General features: G+C 36.4%; 1 protein-coding gene across 1 annotated transcript in view; it reads left to right on the forward strand.

Moving 5' to 3' along the window:
- UGT8 (UDP glycosyltransferase 8) overlaps positions 1-22,604 on the forward strand; it is a 60,029-nt gene that overhangs the window by 23,298 nt on the left and 14,127 nt on the right. The window contains exon 2 of the mRNA XM_060779026.2: positions 14,479-15,302. Coding sequence (XP_060635009.2) covers positions 14,481-15,302 — 822 coding nt within the window. The 5' untranslated portion in view covers positions 14,479-14,480. The remainder of the gene's footprint in view (positions 1-14,478; positions 15,303-22,604) is intronic.

Consider the following 22,604-nt stretch of genomic DNA (forward strand, 5'->3'; position numbering starts at 1 on the left):
AGCTGCAGATCTTTCTTGTTTTTATGATTTTAATACTACTACTACTACTACTACTAATAATAATAATAATACATCTTTATTTATATCCCACTTTTCTCCCTAACAGGACCCAAAGTGGTTCACCACATAATACAATACAAATCAAAGCACATCTATATAACTATATAAATAAAAATGTAATGTTCGTTTGTGGGATTAACAGAACCCAAAAACCATTCGACGAATTGGCACCAAATTTGGACACAAGACACCTAACAACCCAATGTCCTTCACTCAAAAAAATTGATTTTGTCATTTAGGAGTTGTAGTTGCTGGGATTTATAGTTCAGCTACAATCAATGAACATTCTGAACCCTACCAACGATGGAATTGAACCAAACTTGGCACACAACACTCCCACAACAAACAGAAAATACTGAAAGGGCTTGGTGGGCAGTGTCCTTTGTTTTTGGAGTTGTAGTTCACGTACATCCATAGAGCAATGTGGACTCAAACAATGATGGATCTGGACCAAACTCTACACGAATACTCAAAATGCCCAAATGTGAACACTGGTAGACTTTGGGAAAAATAGAATCTTGACATTTGGGAGTTGTAGTTGCTGGGACTTATAGTTCACCTACAATTACAGAGCACTCTGAACCCCACCAACGATAGAATTGGGCTGAACCTCCCTCACAGAACCCCCATGTGGGCCACAGCAACGTATGACAGGGGACGGCTAGTTTAACATAAAATACAAAACAAAAATCACAAGGCACAATAACATCCAGAAATAAGATATAAATAAATATTAAGTATTAAAAACATTAAAAGCCAATTACAATTGGGTTGCTGTGAGTTTTCTGGGTGGTATGGCCATGTTCAAAAAGCATTCTGTCCTGACGTTTCACCCACATCTATGGCACACATCCTCAGAGGCTGTGAAGAATCTCTGAGGATACCTGCCACAAATGTGGGTGAAACGTCAGGAGAGAAAGCTTCTGGAACATAGCCATACAGCCTGGAAAACTCACAGCAACCCAGTGATTCCGGCCATGAAAGCCTTTGACAACCAATTACAATTATTGTGGAGACTCATCAGTTAAATAGTATATTTCACTAAGCTTGGTGCAAATCGACCTTGCTGTCATTAGCCATTGAATTCATTTGTCAAAAGCTTGCTTGAATGGGTAGGTTTTCAACTGGTTCTTGAATGATAACAGGGAAGGGGCAGTTTTAATCTCAATGAGGAAGAAGTTCCAAAGGGCCTGGACGGCTACTGAGGAGGTCCTCTCTCTTGTCACCATCAACCGTATTTGTGATAGCGGTAGCAACAAGAGAAGGGTCTCTCCAGAAGATCTTAATGATCAGGAAGATTGGTAAGAGGTGATGCGGTCAGATAGGTATTGTAAGTTGGGCCTGAACCATGGAGGCCTCTAAAGGTCAAAACCAGCATCTATGTAATTTTTGCCTGTGCAATTTTCTTTGCTCCACTATTTGGAAATGTAGCTTAAAACCAAAAGTACGTTTGTAGCATATTTTATATGCCAACTATCAATCAGGCAAAGTGTATTTGCTTTCATCATTTATACCAAAATAAAGACTGCCAGGAATGAAACAAAGATTTTGAGATGCATCATAATATTTTACTTTTCCATATTCTCCTAAGATATTTCTTTGTATTGCAATTAACTCAGGCGGTAGGTTGATGGAAATGTTTGAAAGCAAGTCGTGTTGTATTCAAATAGAATTTAATAGCCCCAAGCTATTAAATATTTCCAGTTGCATTTCTTCTTGGTTCTTTAAGTATTCTGGCTTTGATACTGAAAATGATATTATTTTTAATAGGAAAAATTGTGTAAATTAGGGTGGGAGGTTAATTTTATGTTACTTGCTCGAAATCATTCGCCTTTCATATTTTTGACACATCATTAAGTAGAATATACACAATTAAAACGTTAATAAAATGCATGGCATGTACATATTGTAATTTCTCCTCATCATCAAGGCTCTCTTGGTTCATTATGTCATACTAGTTGATAGCTGTAGTTTAACATGTGTGCATTTATATATATTCAATTATTTATTCAATTATTTTTGAAATATATATTTTTCTTAATTGAGAATTTTGTTGTAATGTGTTCCATAGCTTAACGTGTATTGGAAGAAGGATGTTCTGTATGATTATCAAAAGGTTTGCTAACAGTTGAAATTCTATTGTTTGGGACAATTGTAAAGAGTGACTTTCAGTGTCATTTACTAATTTTCCATTGACTTTGTACTTGGATAAAACAGTACTGTGTTTATCCTAGTCCTAGGCTTGTGTTGTACAAACAAATTATAGAAATGTTGTGATATGATTGCAGAAATGCATGCAACTACTAATGCTTTATCAGTGTTTCTTAAGTTTATCCACTGCTTTGGGCATCATAAAGTAATATGTATGACTTCCACAGTGATTTTTTAAAAACTAAATCAGACCACTGTTTAGCCTATTGTTATCTACTTGGATGCAGTTCAAGTTCACAGAATCTCCTCTGTGTCCTTTCTATATCATTATCTTTTTAAAAAACACGGGACAGCTAATACAGACAGTCTCTGAGTTACAAATGACTCATAGTTAAGAACAGGAGTGAGATGAGAGGAAGTGAGAGAAATCTATTCTTCAGAAGGGGAATTCATTCCTGGAAGAGTTATCTTGGGGAAAAAGGTGTCTCAGCTGAAGCTTTATCATCAGTCAATCAATCAATGATTTATTACGGTCTTTGACCAGCACAGTATAGAATGGGGCACCGGTGCCCAAGGAAGGGAATCGCAGTTCCCAGGTAGGTCAGGTATAAAAGCAGTTTTTTAGGCATAAAAGCAGTTATCATCAGTCCTTGTTTCCACATCAAGGAAAACTTTTCAAAATCCAATTATCACAGGCACAGAAAGTGAGATGAAATTCTGTGAACAGGGGCATAGACAGCAAAACATCCATCATAGGGGTATTAACCCATCCCTATGCTATCCAAAGCATGTTGTGTGTGTGTGTATGGAGTTACATTTTTAAAAAGTACCTGTTCCATCTTACATTACAAATTCAACTTAAGAACAAACCAAGAGAACTTGGGAGCTGTCTGTATATGTTTTATATTTTTTTAATTTTAACACCTTTTTTTATTACACAGCATGGAGTCAAAACATAACTCTATCAGTGATGTGGGAAGGCATTCTTAGCTCTTTAAGAGGAGTGTTTTCTATCTCTATCTGGTGCTGGAGGAATTTGAAACTGGGGCCCATTGTGTGCAAATTGTTTGTGCTGATGTAACTTGTAATTTAATTTTTTAGTGTTGCAAATACTGTGTAGTTTCAATTTTATATACTGATTAGTTTCATTTTGTTGATATGTATGTATTAGTTATTATATTTAGGCATTGAATGCCGTTTTGTGACTGAAATCTGTCCTGAGTTCCTCTGAGGAGATAGGGTGGAATAAAGTTTTTTTTTTATTATTATTTCACATGGACATATTTTGAATTTCATTGAATTTGAAATAATCATATAATGGTCAAAGGTTTTATGATGTTGGATGTAAAATATTTCTGAATATATTAGATACTGTATATATATTTATATGACTAGGAACTGCATGAAAACTTTTATTTGGGAAGTCCTGATTAAAATTCTGTCCAGGCGGTCTATTACTTCAGAATACTCATTCACAGCCATATAGGGACTAGAGGTGTCCTACTAATATCAATATTTTTATATGTATTACAAAATCCCTATTCAAAATAACATTGAAAACATGAAATGGAGATTGGAATTATATCTAGTGTTCACCACCTGTACAGTGCACGTGTGTTAAAAGCTATATATGTCTAGGTTTTATAGAGAGCTGAATGTATGTGAGTGGATGGAATCACCAATAGGATCTTACCTTTTCCATGTGTTATTTTGAATATTGATATATGCTATAGACATACGTCTTTATTGCAGTGATGAACAATTTTTGATGAACTTTTAAAAGTACAGTTCTGCTGAAAACAAAGAACAGTCCCTTAAGATTTACTGTTGATGGGAGTCGAAGTCTAAAACATCTGGAGTCATAAGTCTGCTAGTAGAAACTTTGGTGTCCTGGGATATAAAGCAAGCAGTAATCTCCTGATGTGAATAACATGTTATGTTGTCAAAAAAATGCCCTGTTTTTCAAGACATTTATTGGCCTTAGTGGTCAATGTAGATGTGTCCCATGTTTCTTCTTCTTGTTACGCTAAAGACATCAAAGCGCATCCCCAAACTAGAACCCAGTATCTTGATAATTTAGATGCATCTTTGCTTCCTTATGCTCTTGAGCAATGACAATAGCAATCCACATGCAGCCACTATATCCTGATATTTCCTGTAATTCTTCAAGTCTAAATCACACTTTTCCCCATTATCAACCTTTTTAAAAATGGGGTGTGTCTTAGAATAGAGGGTGCTTCATATATATATATATATATATATATATATATATATATATATATATATAATGTTGTTTTTTTCCCTGTTGGTGGTACTGAAATCACTGTGCATCTTACGGTCTCTTAGAATTGATGAAATGTGGTATTTATTTATTGGATTTATATCCTTACTTTCTCCCAAGATTCAAAGTATCTTGCAATCTCAAACTCACTTCTTAAAATCACAGTCTGAACCTAAAAGAAGGGTATATGTAGTGGATATAAATTTAATAGTTAGTGTGAAATACATGATTTAAAAACTTTTCAAAATACTTCTAAAGCTAAAATCAATTAAAAAGCAGTCACGTCATTGTACTTTTATCTATCTATATGTTCGTATCTATATAATATACACCTTATAACTTCAGTTCTGTTCAATCAAGAATAAGTGATCCCATCATGACAATTTCTGTGTATTTAAAAATAGTTTTAGTAATTTAAGGTGATAGTTTTATGTCTATTGACCTACCATTAGTTTTTGTAATTTAAGGTGATGGTTTCATGCCTATTGACCTCTTTAGGGCAATCATGGAGGAGTAGTATGTCTTGTGTAGGATCATATGAAGTTCTCCTTGAGATCATAAAGGTCATCAAGCATCATAAGTGACACGTTTAGCTCATCACCTTCCTTTTTCTCTGACCTGGTTGCATAACTGAAGCCTATTGGCTGGAACTACTCAGAAAAGGTTTTCCTGATTTCAAACCATCATGTTCTAACTGAAATTCCAACACAAGTACATGCAGATGCAGGGCTTAGTCAGCCGAGGGAAAGAAGTTCAGAGTTTCACTAACTGCCAGGTCAAACAGGTGTCTTTCCGGAGGAATATTCTTTATTTAGAAAGCCAGACAAAAGTAATAGGAGTATAACTGGGGGGAGATTACCATTGGGGGGAGGGGAAGGGGGAAACAATGCCTGTAAGGTAATGAGTCTACCTGCGTCTCATTGGACAGTTCAGTTTCAGTAGCACAGGATTCATACATTTGACTATGATGCAGAGTCATTAGGCTGTAAGATGACTTTTTAGGATGTACATGTGAAAGTCATATTAATTAAGCAGATACTGTGCGGAGGTTTCTTCTCTGCTTTGCTGTCTCTTATGGTGTAACAACTTTGTAACTTAAAACCTCCTGGTAACATGACAAGAGAGACCTGAGGCAGTAAAAGTTTACAGAGATGATGGCACTAAAGTGCTGCTAATTGATTTTAAAAGCCTCTCTTTAGCCATGGCTTGTTTTCTTACTGAAGAGACTTGAACTGCTCAGGAAAGAGAGACATGAATTAAAGAAATGAAAAGATATGAGGTAATATCATTATGTTTTACAGTGTTTCCCTTAGTTCTGTGTTTTGTTATGTTTGAGAGATTTGAATTTCGGTCATTACATGTTCCAGTTTGATTAATATTTCTAGAAGTGTTAATTTATATATTGTATATTTATATAATTTTAAAATATGAATTTCAGTTTAAATGTTATTGGTATGAATGTTAATGTTAGCTTTAAGTCTTTTAATATTTGTGTGTTATTTTATTTTATTTTATTTTTTATTTTGGGTGTGAGGAGAAACTTGAGAAACTGCAAGTCGCTTCTGGTGTGAGAGAATTGATCGTCTGCAAGGATATTGCCCAGGGAATGCCTGGATGTTTGATGTTTTACTATCTTTGTGGGAGGCTTCTCTCATGTCCCCACATGGGCAGCTGGAGCTGACAGAGAGAGCTCCACCTGATCTCCACAGAATCTAGCCACTGATCTCTTGGTCAGCAGTCCTGCCGGCATAAGGGTTTAATAGTCATATGTTTTTGTCAATGTGTTTTAATTATCTTGTCCCCTGTCTTGAGAGGTGGGAAACAATTATTATTATAACCTGCTTTTCTCCCACTCTGAGATCCAGTATAACATACAATTTAAAAGCAGTCACAAAATATCCTTAAAAGAACTATACTTAGGGATGTAAAATAACCATGTGTTTATAAACAATGAATCCCAGTAGCCGTTCCATTTTTACATAAATGCTGATTTATATGGTAATTCATATACAAAACAAGTTAATCTTTAAAGCAAAGAGCAGCATGGGAAAGGTATTCCTTTCTCTGAGTGTCCATTGCTTTTCCATTATTTTGAACAGTTTATCTTACTAGAAGAAGTTAGTCTTCTCAGCTAAACTTTGTTGCTGGAAGTTCCACTACCAGGGAGGCAGATAAGGGATTGTGCAGAAATTGAGGCAGGTGCACAATTCGGTATATATGTTGTTCCTTTTAAAGTAGTGTTGTTTTGGAAATGCCAGCTGCAGTTATAATCTAGTTATAATATGACCCATGGTATTATGAAGGATGTCTTCATAGAATCATAGAGTGGGAAGAGACCCCAAGGACCATCCAATCCAACCCCACCATGCTGGAACATAATTCAAAAAAATTCCCAACAATGGCCATTCAGCCTCTTAACTTTTTTTCACAGAGCTAGACTCTACCACACTTTGAGGCAGTGTATGCCACTGTCAACAGCTCCTACCATCAGGAAGTACTTTCCATTGTTTAGGTGAAATCTCTTTTCCTGCTATTTGAATCCACTTCTCTGTATTTTAGTCTCTAGACAAGTAGAACACACACTTGCCCTCTCAATGTGACATCCTTTCAAATATTTAAATATAGCTATCATGTCACCTTTTGCCCTTCTTTCCCCCAAGCTAAACATACCTTGCTGTCTTAGCTGCTCTTCATAGGGCTTGGCTTCCAGACTTTTGACCAGTTTGGTCATCCTTCTCAGAACACATTCCAGCTTGTCAACATCCTTCTTAATTATGGTGCTCAGAACTGGACAGAATTTCAGGTGAGGTCTGATCAATAGAGTGAGATTATAACTTCCCTTGATCTCTCAATGACATTATACTCCTATTGATGCAGCCTAGAAATGCATTTAGCTGACACATAACACTGTGTAACTCACTTCCAAACATACTATTTTTGAGGCAGGTGCCAACCATCCTGTATCAGTGCATTTCATTTATATTGTCAAAAGGTAGCACCATACATTTCTTCTGGTTGAAATCTGTTTTGTTAATTTTAGCCCAGCTCTAATCTGTTAAATTCATTTTGGATTCTGGTCCTGCCCTCTGCAGTATTAGGTATCCCTCTCTTCAACTCATGTTAAAAAAAAATATGACAGGAAGAGAGTGGGGGCTTTTTTTGTTTTTGAGGATTATAATTGTAGATATACTTTACAAATTCAGTGAGCTTTGATGTGGACATAGTTCCCATATCTGTGGAAGTGGCGTGGGTGTGGGCTATGCATGGTAATGTAAATTACACCCTAAAACATCTACATGACTGTGCAGCATTGCTGTCTTCATGTCTTTTCCACCACCTGCTGTCAGTAGGAATACAACCTAGGAATTTATAGTGAAATGAAAGCTTTTCACTGGACTCTACTTTATGAGTTTACCATAGAGGGATGTTGAGCTGGTGGTGTTTTAATTATAGCATATCTACAGAGTTTACATTGAAAATACATGTGAATTGGTGGAGATGTCCTTGTTCACTGTATTTATAGGAACAACGTTCATGGAAAAATATAAAATAGAAGCATTCATGGATTTCCTTGTTCAAATCAGTTCAAACCTCATCTCTTACTGATGCTATTACATTGGTTATTTGAGCTGATCTAATGCTTCACCCTCAGTTTGACTTTCCCTGCTTTCTTGAATGGTGGTGTTTCGGTTAGCTTTTGGACAATTACATTATTGATTTGCTTTACTTTTCCTTTTTTAAAACAATGGTTTTTTTTACATGAATATATTTGTAGCATGGTTTTCAACATAAAAGCATATACAGAGTGATTAGCTGCATAAAATAACTTTATATTAAAAAAAGAAAGGATAGCATTAACAAAAGCAGCTGGTGTTGACACCACAAACCTCAAACTTTTGCAGCCACAGAGCCCTTTTTGAAGCAAAAGTTTCTTGTGGAGCTCCAAGAAATGATTAAATATTATATTATTCTGTCCTGTCCTATCCTATCCCAGCCATCCATCTATCTGTCTGTCTGTCTGTCTATCTATCTATCTATCTATCTATCTATCTATCTATCTATCATCTACCAGTACCTACCTACCTACCTACCTACCTATGTAATATTATGTATATCAGGCATGGGCAAACTTTTGAAGAACAATTTTAACCAACATTAATATTTCAATGGGAAACCCCAGGGGCGATTCAGTCCAACCCCCTTCTGCAATGGAGGAAAAGTACAATTAAAGCACCCCCACAGATGGCCATTCAGACTTTGTAATAATAGTAATAGGAGCATCCAATTCAACCCCCTTCTGCCATGCAGGAAAGCATAATCAAAGCATCGCTAACAAATGACCATTCAGCCTTTGTAATAATAATAGTATTAGGAGCATCCAGTCCAACCCCCTTCTACTGTGCAGGAACAACACAGTCAAAGCACCCCCAATAGATGGTCACCCAGCCTTAGTAATAAAGATGACGATTATGATAATAATAGTAACAACAACAACAGCAGCACCAGCAGAAACCCTAGGGGCCATCCAGTTCAACTCCCTTCTAACATGCAGGAAAAGCACAATTCGAGCACTCCCTGAGCTGTGGGGTATAGGGTTTGAAAAGGGGAAAAGGATCTGGGTGGCAAGGGAAGGGGGAGGTGGAGGAGCAGAAAAGGGGAAGGAAAGCTTGGAAAAAGAGTGGGAACCGTAGAGCCCCTCAGAGCCCCAAGCGCTAAGAACCACTGATTTAGATATAATCCTTATCTGTATATCCTGAGGTTGCAGCAGAACTCTTAGATCTTAGAGTCTTTGCACATTTTGATTAATTGATGAGAAAGGAGACATACATCTCAAAGTAGTAAATATATTTTAAAATCTTTTCAGCATGAGGAGACACACCTTTTTTTTTCCTGTGTATGCAATTGGATTCTCCACAATTTCTGATTAGATGGCATTAAGAGGCAAGATGCTGACTACATGTGAATTTTTCCCTGTCTTTTATTTTGCAAAATTGCACAGTTTATCAAGGAATCCCATATTAATAACGGCACAGAGATGCATTTGCTACCAAGAAAAGAAGAAAATCGCCATGTTGACACAGAGTAGATTAGAGCTTCTGTAATTTGGCTCAGGTACTTAGGAAAAGAGAATCTTTCTATAAAACAGTGCACATTGCATCTGTTTACATTAGATCATCAACAGAATGTTACCAAGCACTGTATTTCTGTATCTGCAAATGCCAAAAGTTTAAACCAGCTTTGTGATTAGAAAGACTACAACTTGACTAAATACATCAAATAATTATATTTCAGACATAAGACTTCTCTACGTATGTTTTGAGATCTTCCCCCTTTTCAAGGTTTCACCAAAACCAGTTTTTAATCTCTAAACTTACGACTTCTGCTTGGTTTATTGAGTGTTTAAGTCTAACAGTCATTCCTTGCAAAGGTGATAGCTGTTTCTTTTATATGAGCTGTTCAGATGAAGTTAATGTTTAACTATTTTATACGTACATTATTTCATTTTTCTTTCATACCGTCTCATGAAAATGGCCTTGAAATGTTATCCACTGTAAATATGTGTTTAAGAGTATAAAAACAAGGTTTGCTTTAGTTGAGTTGAGTTGAGTTGTGTTTTCTGTTTTTTTTAATTGACTTGTATTTGTGTTTTTTGTCACTGCCCAGAATGTGGTAACTTCTGAAGGTTTATTGAATCTTCCATATATGAAACATAATGTGTTTATTTTATTGTAGAAAACACTGCAGAAGAATATTCTAATAGTATTTAAAAAAGCATGATTCATTTGGAATAAAGATTTGCAAAGTTCAACTTTCTTTATCAGATGCTTCTGGAATCCTAAAGTTTAAAGTATATAATAAGACTTCCTAGTCTTAATGGTGTTGTTTTTCTTGTAATAGATTAAGGCATCTTTTCCCCATAATTCTTGTAATAGTTGCTAACTATAAAAATACTTGATATTTCACAGTAATTAAACATTTCTTTTTTATGACTTTCACTATTTTGCCTACTAAAAATGAGTAAGAAATCAATTCCATTTATTTTTGGTTAAGATCATATGTAATCTGGACGTCTGCCGTACTTACACTCTAAGGGCAAAAGTAAAATAAAGACATTGCTATTTATAAAATAGTTCATCTGTAAAGTGTTAATCATTCATTTTAGATTCTTTCATTAGTGTTTTTGTCATCTAGTCCAAAAAACCAGTAATGGAGATTTGGCCACATCTTTGCTGGAGGAACACAATAAATGGGCCACAGTGTGCTACATGCGAAAGGATGTACTAATGGTTACTTCTTACTAAACGGTTGATAAAACGGAGAGAATATAACCACCAGACAGATAATGTAAAGCCCTTACTTTAGATAACACAGATAGTTTGTAGTTTATAATTACTGTTTATATATATATATATATATATATATATATATATATAGGCTTTAGTAGAATTATTCAAGGCAAAATATTTTTATCTTTTGTTGTTGTTTTGTTTTTCATATGTTTGTATGTAGGTTTTGTTTTAATCTGTCTAATTTTTTTAACAAACAATATATAAACAAATTAATGTTTTTGTTATGTTTGAAGCAATTTAATTTACAATAGGATGGTGACTTAAATTAGCAATACAAATTACATATTCGGTTTTGAGGAAAACATTGGCCAGATAATTGGTTCAAACTGTATGCTGATTATCGGATGGGAAAATCAACAACTTAGATGCAGTTCATAATTCAGACAGTCATTGTTAGAATTGTCCTACTGGAACATATTCTTCAATATATCATTTCAATATATATTAATTGATTTTCCTCGTAGTGTTTTCATGTTAATATTGTTTTACTGAAGTTGCAGTAGAAAATTATTCTACTAATATAAAGGTAGTATGTGACCTTGAGACTTATTTTGGCCTGAGCCAATCGACATAACTTATTCTAGACCAGGCTTCTTAAACTATGGGCTCTCCAGACAGGCCCTCTATCCCAGGATCTGATCCCAGGTTTTCTGTTTATCCCAGATAATCTGGCAGTGCGGACTCATATAATCCAGTTTAAAGCAGAAACCTGGGATCGGATCCTGGGATATAGGGACTGTCTGGGTCCTTATATCCACTAGTGGTCTCTTTCTCTTCAAGAATGTTTATGCAACCCTTATTTTTTTATGGCAGCCTCATTTGGGGTCCCAACCCACAGTTTAAGAAGCTTTGTTTCCTGATTTGAATTTCAACATCGCTAGTAATGTATGGGTGTATAGTGTAACATAGAAGGTTCTAGCTGCTCTATCACACAACTCACAAAAGATTTGTTTGATTATGGCCAAAAAGTTTTAGCTTTGTTTATATGAAATAAAGAAAACAGACCATTTGACACAGGGTAACTGATACGGTTCTATATCTTACAACTGTTGTATAGATGTGCATCAGTTATGGGTTAAGAGCAATAATGATATTGAGTTTGCTTATCAAGTTCCCAGCCCACTTTTATCGATGGCACAATCCACTTATTTATTTATTTATTTATTTACCCCACTCTACCGCAATCCTGAAGGGGACTCAGAGCAGCTTCCAAATTGGCAATAATTCAATGCCACATAAAAACATAAAAACAAACTAAATACAAAATACATTATGGATTAACATCAAAACAATAACATATAAATACACTTGCAGATTGTGACCCACATACAGGGAGTAGGGGACATCAAAATAAAGGTATTATTATAGTGGTCTTTCTTAGTTTCATTATAGCTCCAAGGTTGCCTGAAGTTCAGGGTTTAACGGTTTGAAGCACATTACTGCACATTCCTTTTAATAAATTCATTTCTTGATAGTTAAAATGAATGCTCTTCTCCTCTTTTCTTGAAATATGGGGACATAAAGTGATTACAGTCATTTCCATTACTTGGAAATGGATCAAGGGAAGTTACTATCAGGAAGTGACCAAAATGAGCTAAAGCAGAGATTTTAGTTTGTGATCTTCGAGCATTGCAAAACTTGTGTGTTCATCATATGCAATTCATAGCATTAGTTTACTAGCCTGTAAGTATACTTTAATTTTTACAGAATTGTATCTGTAGTTATTTGGTTAATACAACTGTGGAATTCAGGTTTGAATTATTATATTAATCAGTTAACATTTTTGACTCATCTAATAAAATTTTAACTGGATTGTATTTGGATGGATAGAATGGGAGTGTAAGGGGCACAATTGTCTGTATTGTGTCTGCTGTTTGTAATGTAACATAACAGTAGGCATTTCTCTGAATAAAAAAATGTAAAAATATACATTATGATCCTTGGAGATTTTTTCTCCACATGTGTAATGCTTTTTAATGTAGAATAAGAAACATAAATATGACATAACTTGTGATAAATTATTTTAGCTCATTAGTTACTACTTTTCTTAACTGTGCAGTTTGTATTAGACAAGGTATCAAAAGGAAAATAATCAAAATGTTATTTAATAGTATTGATATATAGATTGTTTAAGCTTTATAAAGGGTAGAACATTGAAACTGTGCAACCAGATATTGAATATCTAAATGGAAAATTAATGTGTAATCTTGGGCACTTGCTTGAAGAAAAAAAAGGTAGTTTAGGATCCACTTTTGGTATCTGTTTTGTGATCATGGTCGGAATCAGCAGTTCATGATATGTTCTTTTAGCTGAATACAGTTGCATAATTCTATATAAGGTCTATGCAGAGTCTGCTTTATTTCATATATTATTTCAGGGCTAACACAATCTGACCACCCTTTATTAAATCATATACAGTTATACATGTATACATATGGCATGATGTGTGATGCAATAAATTCTCTATTAGAAGTGCAATGCATTGTTACATTTTGTGATTTTAAGTGCAAACGAATATCTAAAAGATCTAATGTAGAGTGGAATGAATTAATTATGTTCAACCAAACTCCAGTTTCCTGGAGGCATTCAGAATTGATTCATACTCCAGTTTTGGCAGTGGTAATAGACACCTCCTTTGTACAGACTTTGGACCAGAAAAAACTCCTGCTGTGATGTGGAAACTGATTAATTTCTTTATCATGTCAGAAGCGAATTGAGAATACAGTTATAATGTATAAAAAAACCCCCACAAACATAGTTAAAAACCAGAGAGTTTTTAAAAAATCCACTTGGCATTATACTAAATTTCCTTTGACCACAAGCTGGCCACTTCTGGTATCGCTGCAAGAAGGTCCTCCATTGTGCATGTGATGGGGTTTAGACTGCATTGTAGTAAGTGTGGAAATGGATGGGCATGATATGATAGAAAGAAAGCCCAGGAATCAAGGGCAGTTTTAGTAAGGAAGGTCTCACCTTATCACCCCTTCTTAGCTTTTACCAATCCAAGCAAGCAGCCAGTGAGATTTTGACATGGAAGGCTGATACATTTTTAAAAAAAGAATGCACCTGCAACCTACCAGAAGACAGAAACTCTTTGGCTTGTTTTTGAAGTGTATTTTCTTCACCAGAGCCTAGTGATCCCAGAATTCTGCACCGTCTTATTATCTGCAGACAGATAAAGAGGTTGTACTTGACAACAGAGAAGGGCATCAGAAGAAAGGAGTATGCTAAAGTTGGATGTATAATTACCTAAGCATATTCTTGTTTTGATATTTCTACTAAAACAGTTCAGATACTATCTTGATATAGTTTTATATGTCAGATTCTTTACATTGTTGTTGGGAAGCATTTTAAGAGAGGTAATATAGGGCAGTGGTTTGACTGTTAGACTCCAGTTTTGGAGATGAGAGTTCAAAAACCACTGGATGATCTTGGACAAGTTGCAAACTCTCACAGGCAAAAGTCATCTGAACAAATATTATGAAGAAAACTCCATGATAAATTCACCTTAAGTTTACTCTAACTTGGACATAACTTGAAGGCATGCAACAAGAACCAAGTTTTCTTTTTAAAAAAACTGCTCTCTGAAAAACATTTTGGTTGTGTTGAAATAATTGTTGTTTTTTGTCATTTCAGCTATGAAGTCTTACATTCCATTTTTCATTCTTCTGTGGAGTGCTTTTGGAATTTCAAGGGCTGCCAAAATTATTGTTGTGCCGCCAATTATGTTTGAAAGCCATCTGTATATTTTCAAGACCTTGGCCTCAGCCTTGCACGAACAAGGCCACCAGACAGTTTTTCTCCTGTCCGAGGGTAGAGAGATCCCTCCATCTAATCACTACAGACTACAGCGTTACCCAGGGATCTTTAATACTACCACATCAGATGAGTTTCTTCAGTCCAAAATGAGGAGTATCTTTTCTGGGAGGCTAACGGCCCTTGAACTGTTTGACATTCTGGATCACTATTCCAAGAACTGTGACATGATTGTGGGCAATAAGAAGCTGCTGCAGGCCCTGAAGCAAGAAAAGTTTGACCTGCTGCTAGTGGATCCTAATGAGATGTGTGGATTTGTAATTGCTCATCTTTTAGGGATTAAGTATGCTGTGTTTTCCACTGGTCTTTGGTATCCGGCAGAAGTAGGAGCTCCAGCACCTTTAGCGTATGTTCCAGAATTTAATTCACTTCTCACAGATCACATGAACTTGCTAGAGAGGCTTAAAAACACTATTGTTTATCTGGTTTCAAGATTTGGAGTCAGCTTTTTGGTTCTGCCAAAATATGAAAGGATAATGCAGAAGTACAATGTACAACCAGCAAAATCCATGTATGAATTGGTTCATGATTCCAGCCTCTGGATGCTGTGTACTGATGTAGCATTAGAGTTTCCAAGACCTACGTTACCAAATGTTGTTTATGTGGGAGGAATTCTTACCAAACCAGCCAGTCCTCTACCAGAAGTAAGGTTTGCTGAATTTTACTTTTATATTTGGTTTTTATATTACTTCTTTATACTCAAGTGTTTTTAAATATTGTGATCTTACTGATTCACTTTTGTGATTTTGTTAATACACTTTTGCTCTGATACATGCCAGTGTTCATTGGACTAGACACATGTTTCAGTTGTTACAAAGGAATGAATTTGAATCTCACAAAAATGCTTACAACCAAATAAAAGTATTAATTACGAGCCTGAAATAAGATGCATTGCACTTTATATCATGAATCCTTAAACACAGATTATTATCCCCCAAATAATTGAGATTTCTTTAATTTATTTATTGTGTAGTTTATGAAGAAAGACAGCTTTTTTTCTTCTTCAATATTCCAAAATGTAGTTTCAGTAATATCATGGGACAGTTTTATATTCTCCAGTGGGTCTTTTCAGCGAATGCAGCTACATTCAACAGTTATGATGAATCTTGTAGTACCTGTCATTTTTTTTTTACTTTAACTTGAGTTTTACGGATTAAAATCTACTTGAATATCGTGTGCCATTATTCTGACAAACTGGATTGTAATCTACAAATGTGCTTGCTGAAATAGCTCACTTAAAGTGCCCTATACTACTTCTTTTTTTACTGAAACAGACTAGGATATTTACTTCTTAAAATAAGATATTCATAGTTCTTGTGTTTTCATTGTAAGGTTGGATTAGATCACTGTTCACTGATGCTTCTGCAGAGATTTCAATTATCCTTCCTGCAAAGCTGTTGAGGAAGTCAGAGGATCTTTTGGAGCAATGGGATACATGGGACAAATGAAAGGATGAATCACTGAAAATTGTTTCAACACTTTTTGTTGAAGCTTCCATAAAATCTCAGTTCCAAAACGTTTATTGTTTTATGACATATATGTAAAAAGTAAAAATTTCATTCCATTCTAATATTTTCTCAGCATTGTTTTGGGTAAAGCTCTGTGGTGAAATGATATAAAGTTGCATTAATGCTATAGTTATTTCAGTTAGATCAGGGGTCCTCAAACTTTTTAAATAGAGGGCCAGGTCACGGTCCCTCAAACTGCTGGAGGGCCAGATTATAATTTGAAAAAAAAAATGAATGAATCCCTATGAACACTGCGCATATCTTATTTGCAGTGCAAAAACACTTAACAATACAATTTAATAATTAAAATGAAGAACAATTTTAACAAATATAAACTGATTAGTATTTCAATGGGAAGTGTGGGCCTGCTTTTGGCTGATGAGATAGGATTGGTGTTGTGTGCTTTCAAGTCATTTCAGACTTAGGTTGACCCTTAGCGAGGACCGGGTAAATGACCTTGGAGAGCTGTATCCAGCCCCTGGGCCTTAGTTTGGGGACTTCTGAGTTAGATGGCTCTTTATTTTAAACTTCTAATAATTCTGTTTATTACCGACCTATTTAGAGCATTTTTGAACAGTGAAACCGGTTCCTCTCAAACAAGTTTCAAGCTGCGTTATAGTGTCAGTAAAGATGTGCCCATAAGTTTTATCCCCTTTCGTCTTCATGTGCTAAGTGTTCTTTCTTCATGTTCTAAGTGGCTAGTGCATCCAAGGGTAAGGAGAATAGGATTTTTCCTACAACCCTTTCCACCTCCATTCCTTTTGCATGCTAAATCTTTTCTCAGTAGCAACCACAGAGTAGGATTGGGTTGCTGTGAGTTTTTTGGGCTGCATGGCCATGTTTCAGAAGCATTATCTCCTGATGTTTCACCCACATCTATTGCAGGCATCCTCATAGGTTGAGGGGTCTGTTGCAAACTAGGCAAATGAGGTTTATATATCTGTGGAATGTCCAGGGTGGAAGAAAGAACTCTTGTCTGCTTGAGGCAATTGGCCACCTTGATTAGCATTTAATGGCCTTGCAGTTTCAAAGCTTGGCTGGTTTCTGCCTGGGGATCCTATGTTGTGAGGTGTTAGCTGGCCCTGGTTGATTCATTCTGGAATTCCCCTGCTTTTTGGGTGTCACTCTTTATTTACTGTCCTGATTTTAGAGTTTTTTAATACTAGTAACCAGATTTTATTCATTTTCATGGTTTCCTCCGTTTTGTTGAAATTGCCCACTTGCCTCAAGCAGACAAGGGTTTTTTCTTCCGCCCGGGACATCCCACAGATATATATAACTCATTTGCCAAGTTTCCAACAGACCCCTCAACCTCTGAGGATGTCTGCCATAGATGTGGGTGAAACGTTAGGAGAGAATGCTTCTGGAACATGACCATGGAGCCCAGAAAACTCACAGGAACCCAGTGATTCCATCCATAAAAGCCTTAGACAACACAGAGTAGGATTGTCATTCCTTGGTGAACCAAATATCTTGCTGATTTAGAAAGGTTGTCTCTGTGGCAGGGGGCAACAGTATTAGGAAGAAGTGTGGCATACTTTGTTTTCTGGAAGCAGTTTTACTTGGCAACCAGTGTAATGCTGAAACCGTTTGATGAGTTTCAGTCCTTTTTGTTGAATATAACTATTCTGAGCCTTCAGACTTCCTTGTAATGTTACAGATACAAATTCATTACAATTATAACTTTAAAAGGAAGGAAAATAGGCATCAGAAAAGGTGTATGTCTCTGATATCTATTGTGTAATTGCAGTGATATGACCATAATAGTGAAAATGTAACAGGGCCATAGTTGTAAGGGCAGGGAGCTGGTGGTTTGAGAGTTTCTGGAGATAACAAAAAGGCAGATGGGATTTCTTTGAATTGCATTATAAATGTACTTTGAAATCCTCTGCACAATGAGTAGCCACAAATTGCATTCATCTTCTATTCTTGCTTCTTAAGTTGGTCCATACAAAGAAACAGATTGACTAAAGGAGAGAACTAGGTAAAGGTAGAAACTTGAATTCTTTTTGATGATGGAAGGTTGGTTTCTGTTTTCTTGAGGTCTTGTGCCTCTGGTGGCTTTTACATAGAGAGGAACGTGGAATTGATTTCTGAAAGTTCCATTTGATACCATTGCCTGTGTAACCCCCCCCCCCCCACCCCCGTTTCCTTCAGCTTAGTTACAGGTAGCAAGAGCTTTAAATTCACTTATTCTGGCTTTTTTCGTCTTACCCTTTTTCTACCACTTTATTGTGATCCCAAGGATTTTTCAGTAATTGAATTAGGCACTTGGAGTGGAAAAGGTTTGTCATGGGGTAATAATCCTGTTCCTTTTCTTCATTAAAATGTCTATAGGGGACATTACAATGGAATGTTATGATTGTATAAGAGATTTATTTCGTATGTGCACAAGATACTTTTTCTTACTTTTTAGCATGCAAAACATTTTCAGCTACACAGTAACAACATGACCAGACCTTTGCACATAGTAGTTAAAATCATGGTTTTGATGCATTTACTTCTTCCCAGAGACCTATTTTTTTTTATTATTAATCACTGTAATTAAATCTGTGAAGTGTTTAGGAGGTTGGCTATTTTATACCTCTTCAGTAAAATTTACTTAAGTAATATGGTAATAGTGAGGAGACAGCTTTTCATATATATTTTTAAAATTGTGTAATATAGATTTCATTTTGAAATAATCGCGTTCTTTCTGCATGCAGGGAAAACACTACAAAGAGTTTGGTGCAATATCCTATGCCCTTTCTTACCATTTCAATGCCAGTGGCTCTACCATGGTGCTATACATGTTGTGGTATGATTTAGTTATTATTGTAATACATGGATTTATAAATTTTGTTGATGAAATCTGTTGAACGTGTTTGTATTATATGAGGCTACAATTATTTGGAGGAAACTCTTGATTTTTTTGAAAAAAGTTTGATCATATGAATATGAATCCATTTTTAGGTGATATAGTGAACCATATTTGCTGGAGGTTTCGTTTTGGTGTCTTGTGTAGATATGAAAAAAATGTGAGTGATCGTACCCCATATTATTAAAGGTTGATGACATGAACATGCACTCTTCAGCATGTCCATATTCATGTCACAGCCATTTAATAATAGCGGGCACCATGAGCCACAGTCAATTGAATATGTGAATACAAAGCTAGGTCCACTTTATATCCCAGTGGCTCTAAGCCTGTGCGCCATGGCCCAGCAGTGGGCCGTGAGAACGAAAATCCGGTCCACGAACCTCCTTCTTCTTTATTTTATTTTAATTTATTCCACAGGGCTAACCAACCCCGTCCCTTTTGGTACTAATGTTGGAGAGTGGTCCCTGGTCAAAGTGGGCCCTGGTCAAGTGGCCTCTGGTCAAAAAAAGATTGGGAACCACTGGTATATGCCATTGAGTATACCATGGGTAGGCCACATGCACTTCTCAGGGCTGTTCTGTGCCTGTTGGTTATATCTTCTTGAAGCAAAAGCCTTTCCTGTAAACAGCCCAGACAGAGATGAAAATATGACAAAATTGCTTGATTGCCCAAAGGTTTATATGAGAAAATTCAGATTTAAAAAGGTTCAGGCATGAGAAGATTGACAAGCTAGATTGTGATCAAAGATGTGAAAACCAAACTCTGTGAGGAACAGCTTAAGGAGCTGAGTATGTTTATCCTGGAGAAAAGGAGGCCAAGAGGGGACATGTCAGCCATGTTTAAATATTTAAAAGAATCTCGCATTAAGGAGAGGGCAGGTTTGTTTTCTGCTGCCCTTGAGATTAGGATGCAGGGCAATGGATTCAAATTGAGAGGGGGAAATATTCCACCTAAACATTAGGAAGAACGTTTTGATGGTAAGATCTGTTTGGCAGTGGAATGTGATTTCTCATGTTTTCTCGGAGCATGATGGAGTCTCCACTGGATGTTTTTAAGCAGAAGCTGGATGGCTGTCTGTCAGGGGTGTTTCGATTGTGTTTTCCTGCATGGCAGGTGATTGGACTGATGGCCTGTAATTGAAACAAAACACACTCTTAGTTCAAGAGTAACGACTGCTCAAGTTTCATTTCAAATAGAAGCAAATGTTTCCAATTTCATTTTTTTGTGGACACAGTGAAACAAAATAGGAGCAGAAGTGCATTAAACCAAGGTTCATTAGAATTGGACCATAATTTTTCTGTTTTGTCCAAACATTATTGAATATGCATTCTACCTTAAGAAAGCAAAAAGTGCCCTAATGGAGCACACAAAATAGCACTTGTCCAGTGTTCTTTGGAGAGAGAAAAACTGAGCAATACATAAAAGATGGGGTTATCCCCTGAAAATTGTCCAGCTGCCCATAGGTAGCTCATAACCAGAGCTGCTTTGGAGTCATGCCACTGGTCTAACATAGGTTTATATAGGCTGATTGCCAGTGTCTCTTCAGTGTTGTCAAATGGTCCTTTGCTGTCTTATGTGGAAGAGCCAGGCCTTGAGCTTAGGAGTTTTTGCCTGCAATACATGCTCAGCCAGTGAGCTAAAGTTATCATACTAATCTTTGCATAAAATATTTCATTAGGCACACTGCAGATTAAAGTTGAGTAATGTTGTGCAAATTCATGTTATAGCAACTTCATTTTATTTATATTTTGACAATGCAATTATAATGGCTTATTGATTGTATCATGAACCATAGTTTAGCAACATACAGTTCATTCTTCCTTTGCCCCAAATAACCTTTCACAATTTTATGAAGGCTTATGAAATTCTACTAAACAAAATACTGGACAGAAGTTTATGAATATATCTCATACCAACATGTTAACTGGTTATTTATTTATTGTGTCAGAAGTGAATTGAAAATACAGTTATAATGTATAGAAAATCCGCAAAGTTAAAAACTTGGCATTATGCTAAATTTTCTTTGACCAGAAACTGGCCACTTTGAGTGCCTCTGGTGTCGCTGTAAGAAGGTCCTCCATTATGCATGTGGCAGGGCTCAGACTGCATTGTAGTAAGTAGTATGTGGTTTGCTCTTCTCCACACTTGCATATTGTGGACTCCACATTGTAGCCCTATTTCTTAAGACTGGTTCTGCAGCTCATGGTGCCAGAGTACTATCTGTTCAGCGCCTTCCAAGTTGCCCAGTCTTCTGTGTGCCTAGAGGGAGTTCTGGGTTTTGAACTCTCGCTTGCTGAGGTGTTCCTGCGAGTATACCTCTGTAGATCTTAGGAAGCTATTTCTTGATTTAAGGCGTTGGCTTGCTAGCTGATATCCGAACAGAGGATGGGCTGGAGATGCCAATGCCTTGGTCCTTTCATTAGTGGCTGCTACTTCCCAGCGGATGTGAGGTGGTGCAATACTGGCTAAACAGTATAATTTCCCAAGCTATGTAGATATCCTGTGATAATGTATCATGTCTCATTAAGAGCCGCATCCACTGTTTTAACGTAGTGAGCTGTATTCCACACTGGGCATCCATATTCAGCAGCAAACTAGTAAAGTGCAAGGGCAAATGTTTTCACTGTGTCTGGTTGTGATATTAATTGTGATATTGACTGATAGTACGATATAACTTAAGAGATGACACTATCAAGTATACATAGGGAAAGTTGAAATGAATCTCCCCACACCAGGCAACTAGAGATTAGGGATGGTTTAGCATGCAACGTGCCGTTATTCTGCAAAGAATTGTTTAAAAAACCTCGCGAAGGACCAGGGTTTGGTCCTAATTGATACAAATTCTTCATTTTGTCATTTGTGGCTATGAAAAGAAATTTTGAAATATTTTATGTTTGCTTTGTGAACTTTCTGGGTAATACCAGATGCTTGTGAATGATTAGTTGATTTCAGTTAAGTGAAATACTGATTTCTAGGATTTGGCTGTTCAGGCACTGCTTTCTGGTAGTTTGTTTTTGTAGTGGTTACAGTGAGTGGAGCTTAGGGACAGTGTGCTAACAGAATAGCAATAGGAAAGCTGACTGGCCCAATATACATCTCCTTATTTCCTCCAGCAAGTGTAGTTGTGACCGTAATGGCTACTCTGATATATGATCCACTGCCACCAAGTGGCTTATGAAAGTGGTAGCAATGAGAGACAATAGGTCTCTTATTTTACTCTAATGATGCTTCTGGCAAATACAGTTCATACATTGCAAGGGACTGGATCTGGGTATGCTGACTTTGGGCCTTTGTTGGCTTGCCATGGAATTGTTTGTGGCATTCTTGAAACTTCCACCTGCTGCTCTCTTTATCCCTTTCTGATCTAGGCTTTGAGTAGGTTCGTGGCCATAGGAGAGATCTAATAAGATGTTTCAAATGAATTCTGTGGTACATACCAGAGCAATGAGAATGTTTGGTCCCCTTCTCAAGTGTAATGGTTTCACTCTTAAATGAGGTGTGTCCTAATATTTTGGGCTGTTCGACCAATATTTGAATACCATGCTGGGGTCTTATGGTAGGTTTTGATATTTTCTTTG

This window comes from Anolis sagrei, chromosome 5 (assembly GCF_037176765.1).
Source record: "Anolis sagrei isolate rAnoSag1 chromosome 5, rAnoSag1.mat, whole genome shotgun sequence".
NCBI lineage: Eukaryota > Metazoa > Chordata > Lepidosauria > Squamata > Dactyloidae > Anolis > Anolis sagrei.